At 41.6% G+C, this 17407-nt stretch overlaps 7 protein-coding genes across 7 annotated transcripts; 4 read left to right on the forward strand and 3 right to left on the reverse strand.

The window, feature by feature from the left end:
• Positions 1-163: 163 nt before the first annotated feature.
• VTP21DRAFT_8717 (uncharacterized protein) lies at positions 164-3036 on the reverse strand (the record flags this gene model as incomplete). The annotated part of the gene is made up of 12 exons (XM_069399598.1): positions 164-729; positions 801-885; positions 959-1248; positions 1321-1506; positions 1581-1595; positions 1670-1805; positions 1865-2063; positions 2131-2182; positions 2253-2407; positions 2476-2602; positions 2668-2792; positions 2885-3036. The coding sequence occupies 12 exons, from the start codon at positions 3034-3036 to the stop codon at positions 164-166; spliced, it is 2088 nt and encodes a 695-aa protein (XP_069254999.1).
• Positions 3037-4374: 1338 nt separating this feature from the next.
• On the forward strand, positions 4375-6476 carry VTP21DRAFT_8718 (uncharacterized protein; the record flags this gene model as incomplete). The annotated part of the gene is made up of 3 exons (XM_069399599.1): positions 4375-4420; positions 4501-4666; positions 4724-6476. The coding sequence occupies 3 exons, from the start codon at positions 4375-4377 to the stop codon at positions 6474-6476; spliced, it is 1965 nt and encodes a 654-aa protein (XP_069255000.1).
• A 491-nt stretch (positions 6477-6967) lies between these two features.
• On the reverse strand, positions 6968-8812 carry VTP21DRAFT_8719 (uncharacterized protein; the record flags this gene model as incomplete). The annotated part of the gene is made up of 7 exons (XM_069399600.1): positions 6968-7545; positions 7614-7894; positions 7956-8239; positions 8301-8387; positions 8444-8472; positions 8534-8576; positions 8642-8812. The coding sequence occupies 7 exons, from the start codon at positions 8810-8812 to the stop codon at positions 6968-6970; spliced, it is 1473 nt and encodes a 490-aa protein (XP_069255001.1).
• A 450-nt stretch (positions 8813-9262) lies between these two features.
• On the reverse strand, positions 9263-10122 carry VTP21DRAFT_8720 (uncharacterized protein; the record flags this gene model as incomplete). The annotated part of the gene is made up of 4 exons (XM_069399602.1): positions 9263-9673; positions 9736-9804; positions 9875-9984; positions 10041-10122. The coding sequence occupies 4 exons, from the start codon at positions 10120-10122 to the stop codon at positions 9263-9265; spliced, it is 672 nt and encodes a 223-aa protein (XP_069255002.1).
• A 127-nt stretch (positions 10123-10249) lies between these two features.
• Positions 10250-11025, forward strand: VTP21DRAFT_8721 (uncharacterized protein; the record flags this gene model as incomplete). The annotated part of the gene is made up of 3 exons (XM_069399603.1): positions 10250-10264; positions 10397-10720; positions 10792-11025. The coding sequence occupies 3 exons, from the start codon at positions 10250-10252 to the stop codon at positions 11023-11025; spliced, it is 573 nt and encodes a 190-aa protein (XP_069255003.1).
• Positions 11026-11547: 522 nt separating this feature from the next.
• Positions 11548-13084, forward strand: VTP21DRAFT_8722 (uncharacterized protein; the record flags this gene model as incomplete). Its single annotated transcript, XM_069399604.1, has 3 exons — positions 11548-12513; positions 12576-12871; positions 12943-13084. The coding sequence occupies 3 exons, from the start codon at positions 11548-11550 to the stop codon at positions 13082-13084; spliced, it is 1404 nt and encodes a 467-aa protein (XP_069255004.1).
• A 339-nt stretch (positions 13085-13423) lies between these two features.
• On the forward strand, positions 13424-17247 carry VTP21DRAFT_8723 (uncharacterized protein; the record flags this gene model as incomplete). The annotated part of the gene is made up of 17 exons (XM_069399605.1): positions 13424-13463; positions 13529-13578; positions 13664-13705; positions 13764-13848; positions 13913-14061; positions 14128-14238; positions 14303-14519; positions 14588-14662; positions 14727-14785; positions 14844-15078; positions 15139-15200; positions 15265-15580; positions 15662-15717; positions 15783-15872; positions 15930-16101; positions 16161-16224; positions 16287-17247. 17 exons carry the CDS (start codon positions 13424-13426, stop codon positions 17245-17247), a joined length of 2784 nt encoding a protein of 927 aa, XP_069255005.1.
• Between the last annotated feature and the right edge of the window lie 160 nt (positions 17248-17407).

Here is a 17407-nt window from a genome sequence, read left to right on the forward strand (position 1 = left end):
TAGGGAATGATCATTGTAAGGCGGGACCGCTATTTGGTTTTTATTTATAATTCAATCCAAATATACAAGGAGGGTTATAAACAGTGGAGATATGAAAAATACCAGAGAATACAGAAGTAGCCTCTCTCTTCACAACATAAACAACCAGTAAAACTAAAGACATTCAACCAAGACGAGAAGGCACGGACACGCGTGCATAATCCAGTAGCAAATTTGTTCGGGAATGTTCAAAGATACATTGTAGTTCCACCTCGAACTCAGGGATCGCATTGCTCCTGCTTCCATTGTCCTCTCCATCCTCCACTACGGAATCTTCACTCTTTATCCACTCCATCACACGCTCCTGCATCGTTTCCAATCGCGCTCGAAGTCCACCATAGCGCAACTCCAATACCTCCCACCCAAAGGGTTTATATGTTTCCATCCATATTTTTCTATGATACTTCCATAGTCGTTCAACTATTTCCCTTAATTTTGACAACCGGCCCTCTACTAGCTCATACGCAAGCGCTTTATCCTTCGCCAAGTATGCCTGTGCCAACCGATCACGCAGGCAGCACTTGAGTGCAAGAGCGGAGGCAATTAAGGCAGGGAACTCTAAGCGGGAGTTTAGAGGATTTATGGAGGATTTAGATTCTATCGATTTATAAAGATAGGTCGAAAGGGAATTGTAGTGTGACTCGAGGTCCAAGTGAGCATATTGAGGAGACATAAAGCTGAGGAAAGGATCTAACAAAATTGCATTTGAATTGAGTAAAAAAAGTGGGAGGGAGGCAAATAGTCTATTTTGTAATCATCACCTTCCCATAAGAGCCATTTTGACATGTTCTGGGCAAAATGAGCTCTGTTATCAAGTGGTAGGTTTTGTGGGTTAACATCATCCAGCTACGGTGCGTGATATCAATAAAGGATGAGCATACATCTAGATCTAAAGTTGGAAAACGTTTATCTAATCTACCTTGCTCGCATGCACGTAGTCATTGAAATCTCCTCCGAAAATACCCTCGAATCCAAAACGCACTGCCGTCATATCCACCTCGTCTTCTAAAGTGTACCCATGCTCAGCAAAGTACACCAAACTTGGGAAAGAGGAAAATATATCGAATTCATTCCCTTCATCTCCCCAAATGGTAATCATGAAGTTGTCTATTCCCTCCTTCTTATCTTTCGCAGGAAGTGCGGCGGCTCGAATAGTTTCAAATGAGAATGGAAGGGCAGTCCAAAAACGGCTCCATGTCCAACTGCCGGCTATTTGGAAAATTATTAATTAATGTCACGAGCATGGATAACCTGAGGAACTATTGTGGCCCGATGACTCACTTGCAACCCATGGATTCGAGCAGCCAAGTTCTTTATGTTGCTGAATCTTTTGCGCGTAAATCTCAGGAATGGTATGATAATAATCCCAATATACAAGCTCGATTTCCTTTGGTATTTCGCACATTTCAATGTCTGCCGGATTGATTGTATTTTCATAATAGCCTTGAAGACTGTTATTTTTGGCAGCTTGAAGAAAAGAACGGACAGTGCGATTAGATTACGACAATACAATATTAGTAAGGTCTGCCATTTTTTCTTACCTAAACAGAAGAGCACTATAATACGATTATCCCAAACAAAATATTAGTCGCAATAGAAATAGTGGCGTTCCAAATGTTTTTATCCTTACTGTCGGACCAAATCATCGCCCGCAATCCCATTCTTTGGCAAATATCATTAACGCGTTGAAGATGTTCACAGAATATCTGGATCGGATCCCGTGGACCAAATATGTTTTTGAAACGACCCTCCCCTATACCATGAGCCTAATAACAAAGTAAATGCACGAGTACATGTCAAAGATATTCAGGTCCTGTAAATTAACCTCATCCATGCCAATATGAATTCGCTTGGAGCGAAATGGTGCCGATGCCTGTCGGATAATTTTTTCAAGGAAATCATATGTTTCTTCCGACTTGGCCAGCAATACCTCGTGCGTGTCTTTGAGGTAAGTGTAACTTGGCCACTGTAAAATTTGCCCCAAGTGACCAAGAGTCTGAATACAAGGAACGACTTCGATGCCTCTAAAAAGAACCACAGAAATGAATGATAAAATCTTTATCCGGTGTTATTAGTGTTAGATAGATTTACAAATCATATGCATAATCGTCTATTGCCGCCAGTTCTTTTTGCGTATATCGTCCTAGAAGATGCCAAAATAGCATATTTCAAAACCCGGTGTCAAGTACAATTAGTAGCAATAGATTGCCCACCTCTCAAATACCCAAAGAAAGGCTCCCCTTCAACCTCGAAGGTATCCTCCGTATACAACTGAAGCATATTGATACCAATCAATGCCATCCTGCGAAGTAGAAAAAAGGCAACATCTAACTTTAGCACGCCGTTGCGGCTACAATCGATCATAAGACTAGTCAATCAAAAAGTTGATTAGTGGGTCAAACTTGACCAAATCATCAGAAGAATATATCAATGAACCCTAGCGTTTCGAATTGAGCCTCTTCCACGAAATTAAGTATCTCCTCAACGTTTCCGGAATCGTCGATATTGTCGGTGTCGTCAATTCTTCGCACGATACTAAGAAGTTTTCCCACGCCGCGAAACGCTAGAAAAGATAGCCATACTTGTTAAAGATAAAAGAATGAGGTTTTCAAAATGATCACATAATACCCTCAATTTTTCGTTTATACCGAATAATGACCTCAAATTTCTCGTGTTCTAACAAAGATTTATAATTCGAGTGGGAGGCATTGACTATTAGCTGACGAGGACGAAGGCTTTCATCGTATACAAATCTGTTATGTGAAATTGAAAAATAGATGCAAGGCACATTATAATCAGTAATTTCGCGGTAATTCGCCTGGGGGTATGTAGAATCTATATGTACTTTAGATTCCATTTGTACTCTCCGTCAAAATCAAGCATATCCTCCTCTGAAACCAAATTTCTATGCGGAGTGTCCTGAATAAGCTCGGCTACACCATCTTGTAGTTCAACTGGTGTATTCTCCTTGCTAACTACCAAACTCACGCTCAACATGGTGGGTAGAGGCTGATGATAGTAAAAAAAAATAAATGCTATAGATTTGCCGCCTTTTTAGGGCTAGGTTTAAGCAGTCACAAAGATTTTATGAGAAAACGGCTAAATTAGAGAGGGTTTAAACTAAATAGAACCTAACTTGTCAGCTAAATGAAACGCTACCCGATAAATATAGTTAGAAGACATTTACTTGATACTCCATTCCACGTAGTCGCCCGTATATTGAATACGCAATAATGCCTACAGACTAGAGCATAATTCGTCACAGCCGGCGTTTTATTTCCTTGAACAGATCGGTTTTTGATTATTGATTATCATGATAGGTCAATATGCATTTTCTGGTGTGCTATAGAGTTCGAACCGTTGTTCCATCCCCCCCCCCCCCCTTATTTCAGCACTTTCTCAAAGTGAGTGCTTGAATGTATCGAAATGGGCTATTACGAGGCATTTTGCATGGTGGACACCGGATAGAGTTGCAATTAACGGTATATTCAAGTTTAATTTAGATTGTATACTTTTCACTTTCATGGCAATACACCATGCAGTCTCAATAGATTCCGCATCGATCCCTACCCATTCTTACACTTCACGAAATCTCCACTCAGGCGGAGAATAGCCTATTACTCATATCACTCCCCCTTAAAGTATCCTTAATTCTTTAATTTAGCCCAAAAAAGTGCGGATAATTTTAATGGCCTAAGATGAAAAAATCGCTTGCGTAGGGAGAATCGAAATCGGAAGCCTGGCTTCTTCATAATAGGCAAAAGTGACAGCTCTTGTCTCTTAGTTGGGATGGTCAGGCTGCTGTGCCAAGGCCAGTTTTCACACCCTGTTAACTTGTCTTTTCAGCATACATATCCAATTTGCCGCCAAGGCCTGATTTCTTTCTCCAATCATTTTTCATGATCGGGCCAGAGCAAGGACCAGATTCTTTTACGTAAAATCCGATTAAGAAGCAAGAATGTTAGAATCTATACATTGGAACCTGAGAATAGTCGCGGCGTAGGGGCGGGAAAAGCAAGAGGTAAGTATCTCACAATACATTTATGTGCAATAAACCTCTCTTCGTCTCATGGACAATGGTTAGTTTCCACTTATCAAGAAGAAGCTCTTCCCTTTGTCTTGTTCCAATACTTTCTCTGGTACTAGACCAAAGGGGAGTTTGTAAACGAAACCAGTTCCGAATCGGCTAAAATCGAGTGGCTTAGCCGATTTTATATTGGATTTCTTTAGTCCTCTTACTCCACTGCTTCCTTTGCGACACTTTTTTTCCAGACATTTTTTTCCCCTTAATTTTCTTTTATAAAAATATACAGTACTTAATAGTATATTATTAGTATGACTCAACAGAATGACAATGGAACTAGCCTAGAGCAGCAATTTGGTAGAATATTATTCATTCAGCATCAGAAAGATGATGTGCTCTGAGAGCAATCAACTGATTTTTTGTTCTATTTTTTGTAGCTGGCATGGCTGTTCATGATCAACCCAGCCAAAGGCGGTATATTCCTCCTCATTTAAGAGGAAAAACTTCCAACTCCTCTCCTCATCCTATGCAACGCTCACAGTCTCAGGGTGGTCCTGCAGGTTATCGTAATGGATTTAATAGTAGCGGCGGCAATAGTGGAGGGTATGTACATGGATTTTTTGTTGAGAAAAATTACTAGTCTTTAATGTATACTATTAGATGGGATTCATCACGATCAGAATCAAGTAGAAGTAGTTACGACTCTTTTTCACATAGTGGAGGCAATTACCGCAATTCATGGAATGATCGATCAGGAGGATATCGCCAAGATCGTTTTTCACGTTCTAGTGGATTCCGGGATCGCGATGGTGGTTTCAGCCCACGGCCGCATGATTCCGGTGTATTTCGTGATGGCATCCACTCGCTTGCACCTCCCAATCCCCGTTTAGAACGTGAATTGTTCGGGCTTCCAGATGATCCCAATCGTGTGAACACGGGCATCAACTTTGACAAATATGACGATATTCCATCGGAAGCATCTGGCCGTGATGTACCTTCCCCTGTTACATCCTTCACTAATCCTCCTCTCGACAAACATCTCCTCACCAACATTGAGCTTGCGAGGTATAAAAACCCGACCCCAGTTCAGAAACACTCTATTCCTATAGTGGCGAGCGGACGCGATCTTATGGCGTGCGCGCAAACTGGCTCCGGAAAGACCGCTGGGTTTTTATTCCCTATCCTATCAGAAATGTTCCAGACAGGTCCCCCTTCACCCCCACCTGCATCACAGGGAGCTTTGTATGGACGTACACGCAAAGCCTATCCATCGTGTTTGATTTTAGCTCCTACCCGTGAGCTCGCCTCGCAGATTTTGGATGAGGCACGCAAGTTTTCGTATCGTTCATGGGTGCGTCCATGCGTGGTCTATGGAGGGGCTGATATTGGGACACAGCTGCGGCAGATTGAGCGTGGATGTGATATGCTTATCGCCACACCTGGTCGATTGATTGACTTACTAGAACGTGGCAGAGTAGGACTGTGTAGTGTTCGCTACCTGGTACTTGATGAAGCGGATCGCATGCTTGATATGGGCTTTGAGCCCCAAATTCGCCGCATAGTAGAGCAAGAAGATATGCCAGGGGTGGAGGGCCGTCAAACACTTATGTTCAGTGCTACCTTCCCACGCCCTATCCAGATTCTCGCGCGGGACTTCCTTAAGGACTATATTTTCTTGACAATTGGACGAGTTGGTTCAACAAGCGAAAACATCGTCCAAAAACTGGAGTATGTCGAAGATGAGGACAAGCGTTCAGTTCTACTGGACATCCTACACTCACAGCCAGCCTCCGGGCTAACACTCATATTTGTGGAGACGAAACGCATGGCGGACGTGTTAAGTGATTTCTTGCTCAATCATAATTTCCCTGCTACTTCAATCCATGGCGACCGCACTCAGCGCGAACGCGAGCGCGCTCTCGAATCCTTCCGCAATGGGCGTACACCGATCATGGTGGCAACCGCGGTTGCAGCTCGCGGTCTTGATATTCCTAACGTCACCCATGTAATCAACTACGATTTGCCCACCGATATTGACGACTATGTCCATCGCATAGGTCGTACTGGTCGTGCTGGGAACGTCGGGGTGGCAACCTCATTTTTCAACCGCGGTAATCGAAATGTGGCCAAGGAGCTAATCCAATTACTCAGAGAGGCGAACCAAGAGATACCGCAGTGGCTGGAGACAGTATCTCGAGAGGGCTCATATTCATCTCGTGGTGGCGGAAATGCGGGCCGTGGTCGCGGAAGAAGCGCTACGCGTGATTATCGCAAGAATTACAGCAATAGTGGACGTAATCCTCAGCAAAATAGCTGGGTCCCTGGCGGTGACATGGGATTCCCCCCCTATCAAAGCAATGGGTATGGTGGATCCTATGGAAATGGATATGGGGGGAAAGCCAGCTGGTTTTAAAGTAGGAACGAAATGATTTTTTTCATTGCTCTTTATGTAGAAAGGAGAATGAAAAAAGATGAAAAAGACTGATTATTATCTTGTTTAGATAGAGATTAGGATTATATATAATTATATACTTATTTTGTGATGACGGTGATTATGATGATGGATCAAGGGCCGGTACCTTTATTCCCTCTTCAACATGGCTTGTGAATATACTCTTTTTTCCGTTTGCTTCTGTTATTATCATTTTCAATGTTTAGAGTGTATTCTTATTGCTTTTTCCCATTATCCATACCTTTTTTCCTTTTGTAGTTGGAGGGAATATATCTGGTCCTTATGTTCTTTTATGTCTTTTTCTCTTTTTCACTTCTTTCAGTTTTGCATCAATTACATTCTTATTAACACTATTATTTTATATTAATGCCTATTTTTTTTTATTTTTTTATTATGTATAGAGAAGTTTGGTTGAATGAGTGAATGAATAAATATAGCAATCCTCCGAACCATCATTTCTTTGCAAAAAATTGTCTAATATCTTTAGATTTTTTGAATTTTGACTTGCTTTTGACCATGGTATCCATTGCCTTTAAACATTTTTTCATCCCAGTTGGGATGGCTGCTTCATTGAGCTCCTCACGTGTCAACCAACGTGTCTCACGACGCTCCTGCTTGTCCACATTCTTGCCCTCCTCCACTACTATCTCAACATCTCCTGTGGGATCCTCGATGATTACCCATTCAACATGGTAAACTTTCCGGATGTGTGAGAAGAGGTGCAGCACGCTGCCAATCTCTTGCCGTGCGCAATTATTCATTATATTATAGCCAAAGAGAGATGAGAGCATATCCCCAATCAATTGTGCGCGAGCCTCAGGTCCATTTTCCGACTTCTTTTTACAATCTAAGGAATCAGTGCGCCTTCGCCTCTTAGCGGGTGGAGGAGGGGAGTCTGTAGCGGTACCTAGTGAAAGTTCGACCGAAGGAAATTCCCAAAGTCCAGCCCATAACCCTTGGGCGGGGCGTTTTATCAGGAGAAAGCTTGAGCTGTTTTCTCTTCGACGCTCCAAAATACAGACGGCGCATTCTAATTTCCGAGAGTGTAAATTGATCACCACTCCACATCTTAGAGTATCCTCTGTACAAGTGTATTACCTTCATCTCTTGGTGGTTTCTTCACGTTTTTACGCGGATATCTCGTTACCTCCCAACCCTCACATCCCGAAGCCTCGCAAAAATTACAAATATTTTCTTCAGTTTCCTCGTTTTCGATTTGGCCACCAGCGTTTTTTTCGCGTAAGGCGATACACTGATACTTTATGGGGCATGCATTGCATTGGGGATTAAGTGGTGTGCAAACAAGTGCACCTAATTCCATGAGAGCTTGGTTGAAATCCCCTGGACGATCAGCCGGAACTAAGTCTTCTGCCAATTTCCTACATACCAAAAGGGCATTAAGTTCGAGATCATTCATAAGGACAAAAGGTTGACATCAACCATATCAAATCTATCACTCCTTTGCTCTTGGTATCTCCACCCACTGCTCTCACTCTTGCCAGCACTCGCATCACATTCCCATCAACTAGTGCAGCTTTCTTGTTGTATGCAATTGATGCTATTGCGCCAGCTGTATATCTCCCAATTCCTGGGATATCTTTTTCGAGCGTAGCAGCGTCAGGTGGAAGAACTCCAGAGAAGAATGCCGTTACTTTCTGAGCGCCTTCAAGAAGTCGTTTAGCACGAGAGTAATAACCAAGGCCGGCCCAGATCTGATTTACTTCCTGAAGAAAAACAGCTTTAGCAACGAGATAATCTATATAAAGGTACACTTGGTATATGTACTTCGAGAGAGGCTTTAGCAAGATCGTGTATTGTTGGCCATTTCTCCATCCAAGTGTTATAATACCTAATAACGGTGGCCACTTGTGTCTAAAAATAAAAAGTTGAATTTCTGTAAGGAGGAGCTAAATTTTGAAAGTGATTACCTGCTGGAGCATGATTTCGCTCACCCAAACTTAACAATTGTGTTAAACATTAGTTGATATCAGGGCAGAAAATTTTTGCAAAATCCTCACCTTCATATGCACGCTGGGCAAACTGTTCTTTGGTCATCTCAGGCTAATCAATATATAGTATACTAGTTAGAATTTCCTTGAAATGTTCGAGATTAGAGCCACAATTACATCGAACGGTTTTCTCCAGGGCATTTCGCGCTTTTCTTGATCGAACCAACATAATAAGTTTTTGCGCACGGCATCTCGTTCTTCAGCAGAGAAATAATGATATGAGACGGGATGGGAAATCGTGAGATCTTCTATATCCGAAAGCAATGATTCGGAATTAACTGGTGGCATCACGTTGGAGGATGCGTGTCTAGAATTATATTTTAACGCGTCCCAGAGCTTTATTGGGAATTTAATATAAATCGCTGCTATATAATTTTAGACCAGTTAATAAAAGAATACGGGATATTTAGATTTGGCTTAAGCAGGATAGAACGACCAAACATATATGTAGAGTGTGTAGGAAAAATATCTCAACGGATCCATTTGTCGTATACATGCAACTATTGGAAAGATTTATTCTAATTGAATACTAAATCTCAAATATGAATTCGGATAAAATTCGCGGCATAAATTGATTGTTCTAGGAGTTGCTCTAGACTTCGCTCTCCAAGGTTAAAGGGGCTTCAATTTCCTAAAGCTGGGTAGCTTTAATAACTTTTATCAGAAAATACAATACGTAAAATTGGTAATATTTCAGTAATAAATAATCATAGAGAAATATATTCTAGCGAGTCTTTCTCATGGAGTTTCTCGTGATGGAATGGATAAATGTCCAACTGCATTCCATGTCTCTATCTCACCCGTTTGTGAATTTTTAACCAATATCCGAGATACCGAGCAATTCTTCGGACTTCGTAATAGTTTCACATTTAACCCTACTGGGATCCTGAAGCCCTCCACGTTTACCAGGTGTCTTACTAACTCCACGATAGGCCCGCCATGACTTATTAATAGGATGTGTTGGTCACCATGATGATGCTGGTCTATGAGGAATTGGAAGAAGTTGTAGATGCGACCGCGTAGGTTGGCGACAGACTCTCCACCGGATTGTGTGATAAGTTCGTCAAACGCCTCGTCGGTTGGTAGATTAGGATTAAATTTAGCACGGGCTTCGGAGAAAGGTCGACCTGTATAGCGTGGCCCCACATCCTAGAAGGATAAATAAACATTATATGGATTGAATATATTCTCACTCTATAGTATTGTTTAACCTGTTCACGTAGCCGTTCATCGTAATGCAGGAAAGTATTGGTGTGGTATATCCTGATTGCATTCAGGGTCTACAACCACAAAGGGAGATGAAATTTGACAAATAAAACGATGTTCTTTTTAATAATCTTAGTATATTACCTCTTTTGCACGATTAAGATCACTACAATAAATAGCATCGAATTCTTCCTTTTTTAAATACTCCGCAATTTGAAGTGCCTGCTCTTTTCCTTGATCGTTTAAAGAAGTATCTAGATTCGATGTTAAAAGAGTCTTTCTATGTTGATATTGAATGGGGCCTACTTACTCCAATGACCCTGGAGAATTTTCAGATTGGACGCATTTGCAGATGTTTCACCATGTCTAACGAGCGTTATCCTCAACACCATCTCAGTTTCGTTATGAAAAAAAAACTAACTGTAATTTGACAGGCTTATTTTGTGACTTCTTACTATATTTAAAATCCGTAGAAATTGCACTTTATCTTTTTATTGAGGAGCGAGTTTTTAAAATCACATGAAAGAAAATCTGGTGAGTAGATCAATTTTTTTTTTGAAATGTATCCTCAAATTATTGAGGATATAAATGGCATCAGAAAGAATTCGTTTGGCAATTTGAAACCACATTTTTGCACTTGATCAATCTAATAATCAAAGTTAATAGGAAAATGAGAGATCGCTGTTAGCAACCCCTCCACCTAAGAAAAGAAGACTTGGAACAAGGCCGTTTGCTCAATCGCCTTTCAAGTCGCCCATTTCTACTAAAGAGGCTATTGATACGCATACATCGCCAACTTGCACCCCTAAACAGCATAAGTTTGCTTCCCCTGCGTCGCGCAGAAAATTCACCTCACCTTTTACGCCTAAAATCAAGGAATATTCGGAAGTTGACGTATTGAGGGCGCGAAAACAAGAGCTTGAAAAGAATATAGAGCAGACCAAAGATTGTATTCGTAAAGCACAGTTGGCTAAACTTTACTTGGAAAAGGTGATTATGATAAGTTTACTGAAGAATTGACATTATTCCAAAATATTCTACCACGAAAAAACGATTAATAGAATGAGAGTGAAACACTGGATGGACTGATAGATAAATGGCGAAACGCGAGTAGGGAAGCTGCGGAACTACTGTTCACACATTATAGGGAGCGTATGATTGCAACTCCATTCGAATCGCATGAGGATAGTGACGAAGGAGGCAAAATTTCCCACGGCGGAGCCCCTACGCTCCCAAGAATGCTCTGGAGCCTGGGAATAGATCCCAAAATCCTTGGATACAATGAGGAAGAATAATAAGATGATATTTTGGCTTGGGTTGGGATCGTTGAAATTGCAGATGGTGTACGTGTATATTTCTTATATTCCCCTCGATTTGTAAGATAGCTTGTTTCTCTTTACAATTGCTAAATTCCCCCTGTGTTTTTTACACGTGGAGTGGGTAGAAATAAATCCTACGAACCTCGAAATTATTGATTCTCGGAGCTCGCGTCAAATTCAAATACCCCTGTGCCACGAGTGTAAAAAAGAAATCTATAATACTAAAATAAAAGCCGTCCGCTTTCTTTTGTTTATAAATACATATATATTCCCATCCGTTTATACTCCATTCATTTCTGCCAGCCTAGGGACATCTCCAAGGTAATTATTTATAATTTCGGCCGTGTTTTCAACATTGCCTCGAGATGTTCACGTAAGATGGTCTAGTTTGTACGAGCCAGACCTATTTTTGCTCGTTTCAAAAACAAAGATTATCCTCGAGACTGTGTTGAAATTTCCAGATGAGGACCACTTACAACATTATATTTACATCTATAGATGGCGGATAGTAACGAAGTGAAACAGTATTCTGGCGTGTGGAAATCATCATTCCCCGCAGAAGGCGCGGGCAACCAGACTTTTGATAACCGCCTATTTTTCGGAACACTCTTTGGTGTCCCTCTCGCTGTTATAATCCTCCTCCGATGGTCGCTTTGGACATATCCGTTCTTGCTCATCATTCTCGCTCTGCCAACACTTGCTACCTATTTCTATTTCGTTTCTCGTCTCGCTCAACCCTATAACAACCGGGTCAAGCTCCCTGGACAACCGCTCGAGAATTATATGACCATCAAAGACCAAGAGCTTGCTGCACAATATCGCGGACGGAACAAAATTCCCATGGAACTCTTTTTTGAGGCCTACTTCGACGGAAAGATCGACCTCAAGGGAGATTGCCTCGAAATTTTTGAGAAACGCCATGACTGGGCCGCTTTCAACTTTTCACTTGGGCAATTCCAATTCTTTTTGACCCAGTGGATTCCCGAATTGCTGTGGCACTCGAAAAAACAGGACGAGGATCAGGTGCGAGACCACTACGATCGCGGTGATGACTTCTACAGTGCTTTCCTCGGTCCCCGTATGATCTACACCTCCGGAATCGTCTCGGATCCCGACAAATGTGAAACACTTGAGGAACTACAGGACAACAAGCTGAAGCTCGTCTGCGATAAGATGCAATTGAAGAAGGGTGAGCGTCATTTGGATATCGGCTGTGGGTGGGGCACACTTGTTGCTTATGCTGCGAAAAACTACGGCACTGACTCGACTGGAATCACACTCGGCAAAAACCAGTGCGCTTGGGGAAATCGCCAGATTCAAGAGAAAGGTGTTCCGGAAAGCCAAGCTCGTGTTCTATGCATGGATTATCGTGATATTCCTGCTTCGCCTCGTTACAACAAAATTACCTGCTTGGAGATGGCTGAGCACGTCGGTGTTCTTCGCTTCCAGACGTTCCTTCTCCAGGTAAACCAATAGATTCCAAACTGAATTTCTTTGGAAGCATATCTAAGCCCAATTCTCATCAGGTCCGCGAGATGCTTGAAGATGATGGTCTATTCTTCCTTCAGATTGCTGGCTTGCGTAACACATGGCAGTACGAGGACTTTATTTGGGGCTTGTTCATGGCTAAATATGTTTTCCCTGGAGCCGACGCAAGCTGCCCGCTCTACTGGGTCATCAATCAGCTAGAGAAAGCCGGGTTCGAGGTCCAGAGCTCTGAGACCATTGGAACCCATTACTCTGCAACCATTTACCGATGGTATCAGAACTGGATGAAGAACAGAGACAAAATCGAAAACAAGTATGGAAAGAGATGGTTCCGGTGAGTATCCCCTAGTGTCGTTTTACCAGCATCCAAGCTTGATTCTATATACTCCTCCCTTGTTCTTTTAGCATCTGGGAAATCTTCCTTGCTTGGTCAACCATTATCTCTCAGCAAGGCTCTGCCACCTGTTATCAAATCATTGCTCACAAGAACCGCAACGGTTTTGACCGCGTTTCTTTCATGCGTCATCATGCAAAACAACTTGCATAAAGAACAAATGCTTTCGAACGACAAGGGGATAGAAAGTGAACAGAAAATGCTCTGTGGATAAAAAAACTGACTTGTTTATTAAAGTAAAAGTCATAAAAAAATTGAGTATATGTTTGAGGTATAAAATGAGTGTGTTTTTTTCTTTTGGTATTCATATCCCTTTTAATAAAATTTGAAGTTTGACGTTTAAACACGTCCTCCGTTCAATTTAATTTCAAATTTTTTCATCGAGAAAATAGATTCCACGCGTTACAGTCAAAACACGCGTTCAGATTTTTCATTATTTTTCAAAACGTTTTTCATTTTTCTTAAGTTACCAAAATCTTTTCATACAACGTAATGGATAACATATTAAAAGATCGGCCCGATCTCGATCTCGGTACATTTATACAGTTTTCTACTTTGATCATAAGGCCCATTCTCACTTCGCGAATTTCCTTACAGATAATCAGACACAACAAGGATTTTGTGCTTTCTTTAGAGGTTTACCACAGGTAGAGTGCTATAATATCGATAAGCACTGCATGATCAAAGACTGACGCGAGATTTATACTATTTTTACGGTATTATCCACCCCAGAAACCGGAAAACACCATACGATTATTCGAGCGAAATTCGGGGGTAACTCGATTACTTTAGACTTTGTTACAAAAATACTTATACTGTGAGTAAATTTAAGGATTTCTATAGTTTTCACGGAGAAGATGCAAAATATATAGCGCAAAATGTCTACAAAACCAACTCTGCAATTAAGTATCTTGGTGGTAATTATACTTATACAACACCTTATCGACTCATATTTCTAAAGCATGCTTTTGCTTAACTAAGGTGATATGAAAACGGGAATCCCAAGCTGTACCCTTTCACGCTCCAATACCGAATCATTTTTACGAGATGCACTACTGAAGAAGCAGCTTCGAGTGGAAATATTCGCTGCTGAACCACGGAAAAATAACGCCTGGAAGGTCATCAAGCGGGTGCGTATTAATCACAGGATGTTTTTTTTAAACGAATTTTGTCGAAAAGCTGAATTTTGTTTTCAGGCTTCTCCCGGTAATCTTCAGGACATGGAAGATCTCCTCTTTACCAATTCGGATATGCAAACTTCCCCGATTGTATTAGCAGTCAAACTTGGAACTAGTGGAGATCAAAAGGTAAATGCTCCTTGCTTTGTAAAACTAATGAATTTCACTTATTTGCATTACACTGTCTAAATAGGTGGTGGGAGTGGCGTTTGCTGATGCTTCTATCCGCGAGTTTGGTGTAGCGGAATTCATCGATAATGAGCTTTACTCGAACTTTGAATCACTTGTAATACAGCTTGGTGTAAAAGAGTGTATCATACCTCTGGATGAATCGCACAAAGACTATGAACTCACAAAACTAAAAGGTGTGCTTGAGCGGTGCGGGATTGTGATCACTGAGAGAAAAAAGGGTATAAACGATTTCCTAGTATATTTATTTTATAAACAAAATATTTAGAAGGCCTTGTTATTATTTTAGGGGATTTTAATGTGAAGGACATTGAGCAGGACCTCAACCGACTCTTGGAGGGTGATACGCCTGCTAATACCTTGCGTAAGTAGTTGGGCTGAAATTTGTTTATTCAACTAATCATTAATTTCTTTATATCATCGGGTAGCGGAATATGAGCTCAAGAATGCAATGGCAGCCACTGCCTGCCTTATTAAATATCTCTCCGTAAGTGACTGATGTTTATAGTTAAAAGGCTTTTTCCTGCCAACTTTTATACCCATAGCTTATGAGTGATGAAACGAATTTCGGACATTTCACACTTATACATCATGACCTTTCTCAATATATGAAACTGGATGCATCTGCATTACGTGCGCTGAACTTAATGCCGAGCCCACAAGATGGGGCTCACAGGACGATGAGTCTATTTGGACTATTAAACAAATGTAAAACTGCCCAAGGCACACGTCTCCTTGGGCAATGGTTGAAGCAACCATTGGTTAGAGTTGAGGATATAGGTAAGCATTGCATCAATATCGAGGAGCTTTTTTTGGTTCTAAGCACTTCCACCTTAACAGAAAAAAGGCAAAATTTGGTGGAAGCATTTACCGAAGACACTGAAATGCGCCAGTCACTGCAGGTAGAATCTGGCTTGCTTGAAATTGTGCAGCTCTTTATTAAAAGATGTAAACCTAATTTTATAGGAAGATAACCTCAAGGCCATACCTGATCTTCATCGCCTTGCTAAGCGTTTTCAACGCGGCATAGCCTCTCTCCAAGATATCGTACGTATCTACCAGGTCGTTATCCGCCTACCTGGACTGCAGGCAACTCTGGAAGCATGTAGCACTGGAAACGACTCTCATCGCAAGCTGATTGATGAAGTTTACTGTTCGAACCTCCGCGATTACATGAAAAACTTAGAAAAACTGCAGGAGTTAGTGGAAACGACCATTGATCTGCAGGCAGTAGAAGATCATGAATTTCTGATAAAAGCAGATTTCGACGATTCGCTGAAAGGTAGAGCGAACGTACACCATTTAAAAAAAACGTCCCAAAATAGATTTATTTTTATGCTAACATGCAATCACTTTAATATAGAATTGAAATCCAAGATTGATGAAATAAGATCCATGATGACCGATGAACACGAGCGGGTACATGACTCGATCACCAAATCCTAGCATTGGCTGATTTTACTCATATTTTTTTAATGCCACAGGTTGGCCGAAGACTAGGGATGGACACCGAGAAGAAACTCAAACTTGAAAAGCAAAATGTTTACGGGTTCTGTTTCCGAGTGTCACGTCAGGTATGAATCTTACTAGAAACTTTTTTAGGACAACATAATTAATGGCTTCCATCATAGGATGCTGGAATCATTCGCAATACGAGTGGCTATTTGGAGTTGGCAACACAGAAAGCGGGTGTTTATTTTGCGACACCGCGCCTTCGTGAGCTCAGCAGCGATTTTAACGATTATTCTGCACAATACGAAAAGAAACAGGCTGATTTGGTGAAAGAGGTGATCAATATTGTTGGTGAGTATAACTAACCAGATTTCGTGAACCTCTGGTATTTCTAATTTCATATTTTTCAGCTTCATACTGTCCTATCTTGGAGACACTTGGCAATCTAATTGCACACTTGGACGTGATTGTGAGGTAGAGAACCCTGCCATCGGTTAAAATTTTTCACATAATGAATTGATTTCTATTTTAAATAGCTTTGCCCATGTTGCTGTCCATGCGCCTATTCCCTATGTGAGGCCAAAAATGCACCCGAAGGGCGAGGGGGATGTAATCTTGAAGTCAGCCCGTCACCCTTGTCTGGAAGTACAAGATGACGTCTCGTTTATTCCCAACGACGTCCAGATTGAACGTAATAAATCCGAGTTCCAGATTATCACTGGCCCCAATATGGGTGGTAAATCCACCTATATTCGTCAAATTGGGGTAATTGCTCTTATGGCCCAGACTGGATGCTTCGTCCCGTGCTCGGAGGCATCGCTTTGTGTATTCGACTGCATCCTAGCTCGAGTTGGCGCCGGAGACAGTCAATTGAAAGGAGTATCCACTTTTATGGCCGAAATGCTGGAAACGGCCACCATCCTGAAGTCTGCAACAGCAAACTCGTTAATTATCATTGATGAGCTCGGTCGCGGAACTAGTACCTATGATGGGTTTGGGCTCGCCTGGGCCATCTCGGAATACATTGCCACCCAAATTGGCGCAATATGCCTCTTCGCTACCCATTTCCATGAACTAACAACTCTTAACCAAAAAGTACCACACGTGCGCAACTTGCATGTGGCAGTCCATGTCCAAGAGGGACGGGAGATCACCCTTTTATATCGCGTGCAAGATGGCGTGTGCGATCAGAGCTTTGGTATTCATGTGGCAGAGCTTGCAAATTTCCCTGAGACAGTGGTAAAACTGGCAAAACGTAAAGCAAGTGAATTGGAAGATTTCACTGGAGAAGGTGTGCAGCCCACGAAATGCTCAGCGGAGGAGATCACGGCCGGCGAAGAAGTGATAAAGAAGTGTCTAAGCGACTTCACAAACACTCCCGGATTGGATTCGATGGGGCATGGGGAGCTATTAGAGGTGGTGCGAAGAGTTAAGCGAAAATATGAGCGAGATATTGGAGAGAGTGCTTATGTGCAGGAGATTTTGGGCGCACTCTAGAACAGCCATTTCATTCATCTTCCCCTCTAACCCTCTTCCTCATCCCCTTTTCATTTTTTTGTACTTCCACCTACTACCCAGTATCCATCCAGTAAAAAGGAGCTAAATTTTCTTCATACAGGACTCTCAAATATATTAAAAACATTTTTATAACATTTTT

This window comes from Calcarisporiella thermophila (genome assembly GCF_041956535.1).
Source record: "Calcarisporiella thermophila strain CBS 279.70 unplaced genomic scaffold VTP21scaffold_4, whole genome shotgun sequence".
Classification (NCBI taxonomy): Eukaryota; Fungi; Calcarisporiellomycota; class Calcarisporiellomycetes; order Calcarisporiellales; family Calcarisporiellaceae; genus Calcarisporiella; species Calcarisporiella thermophila.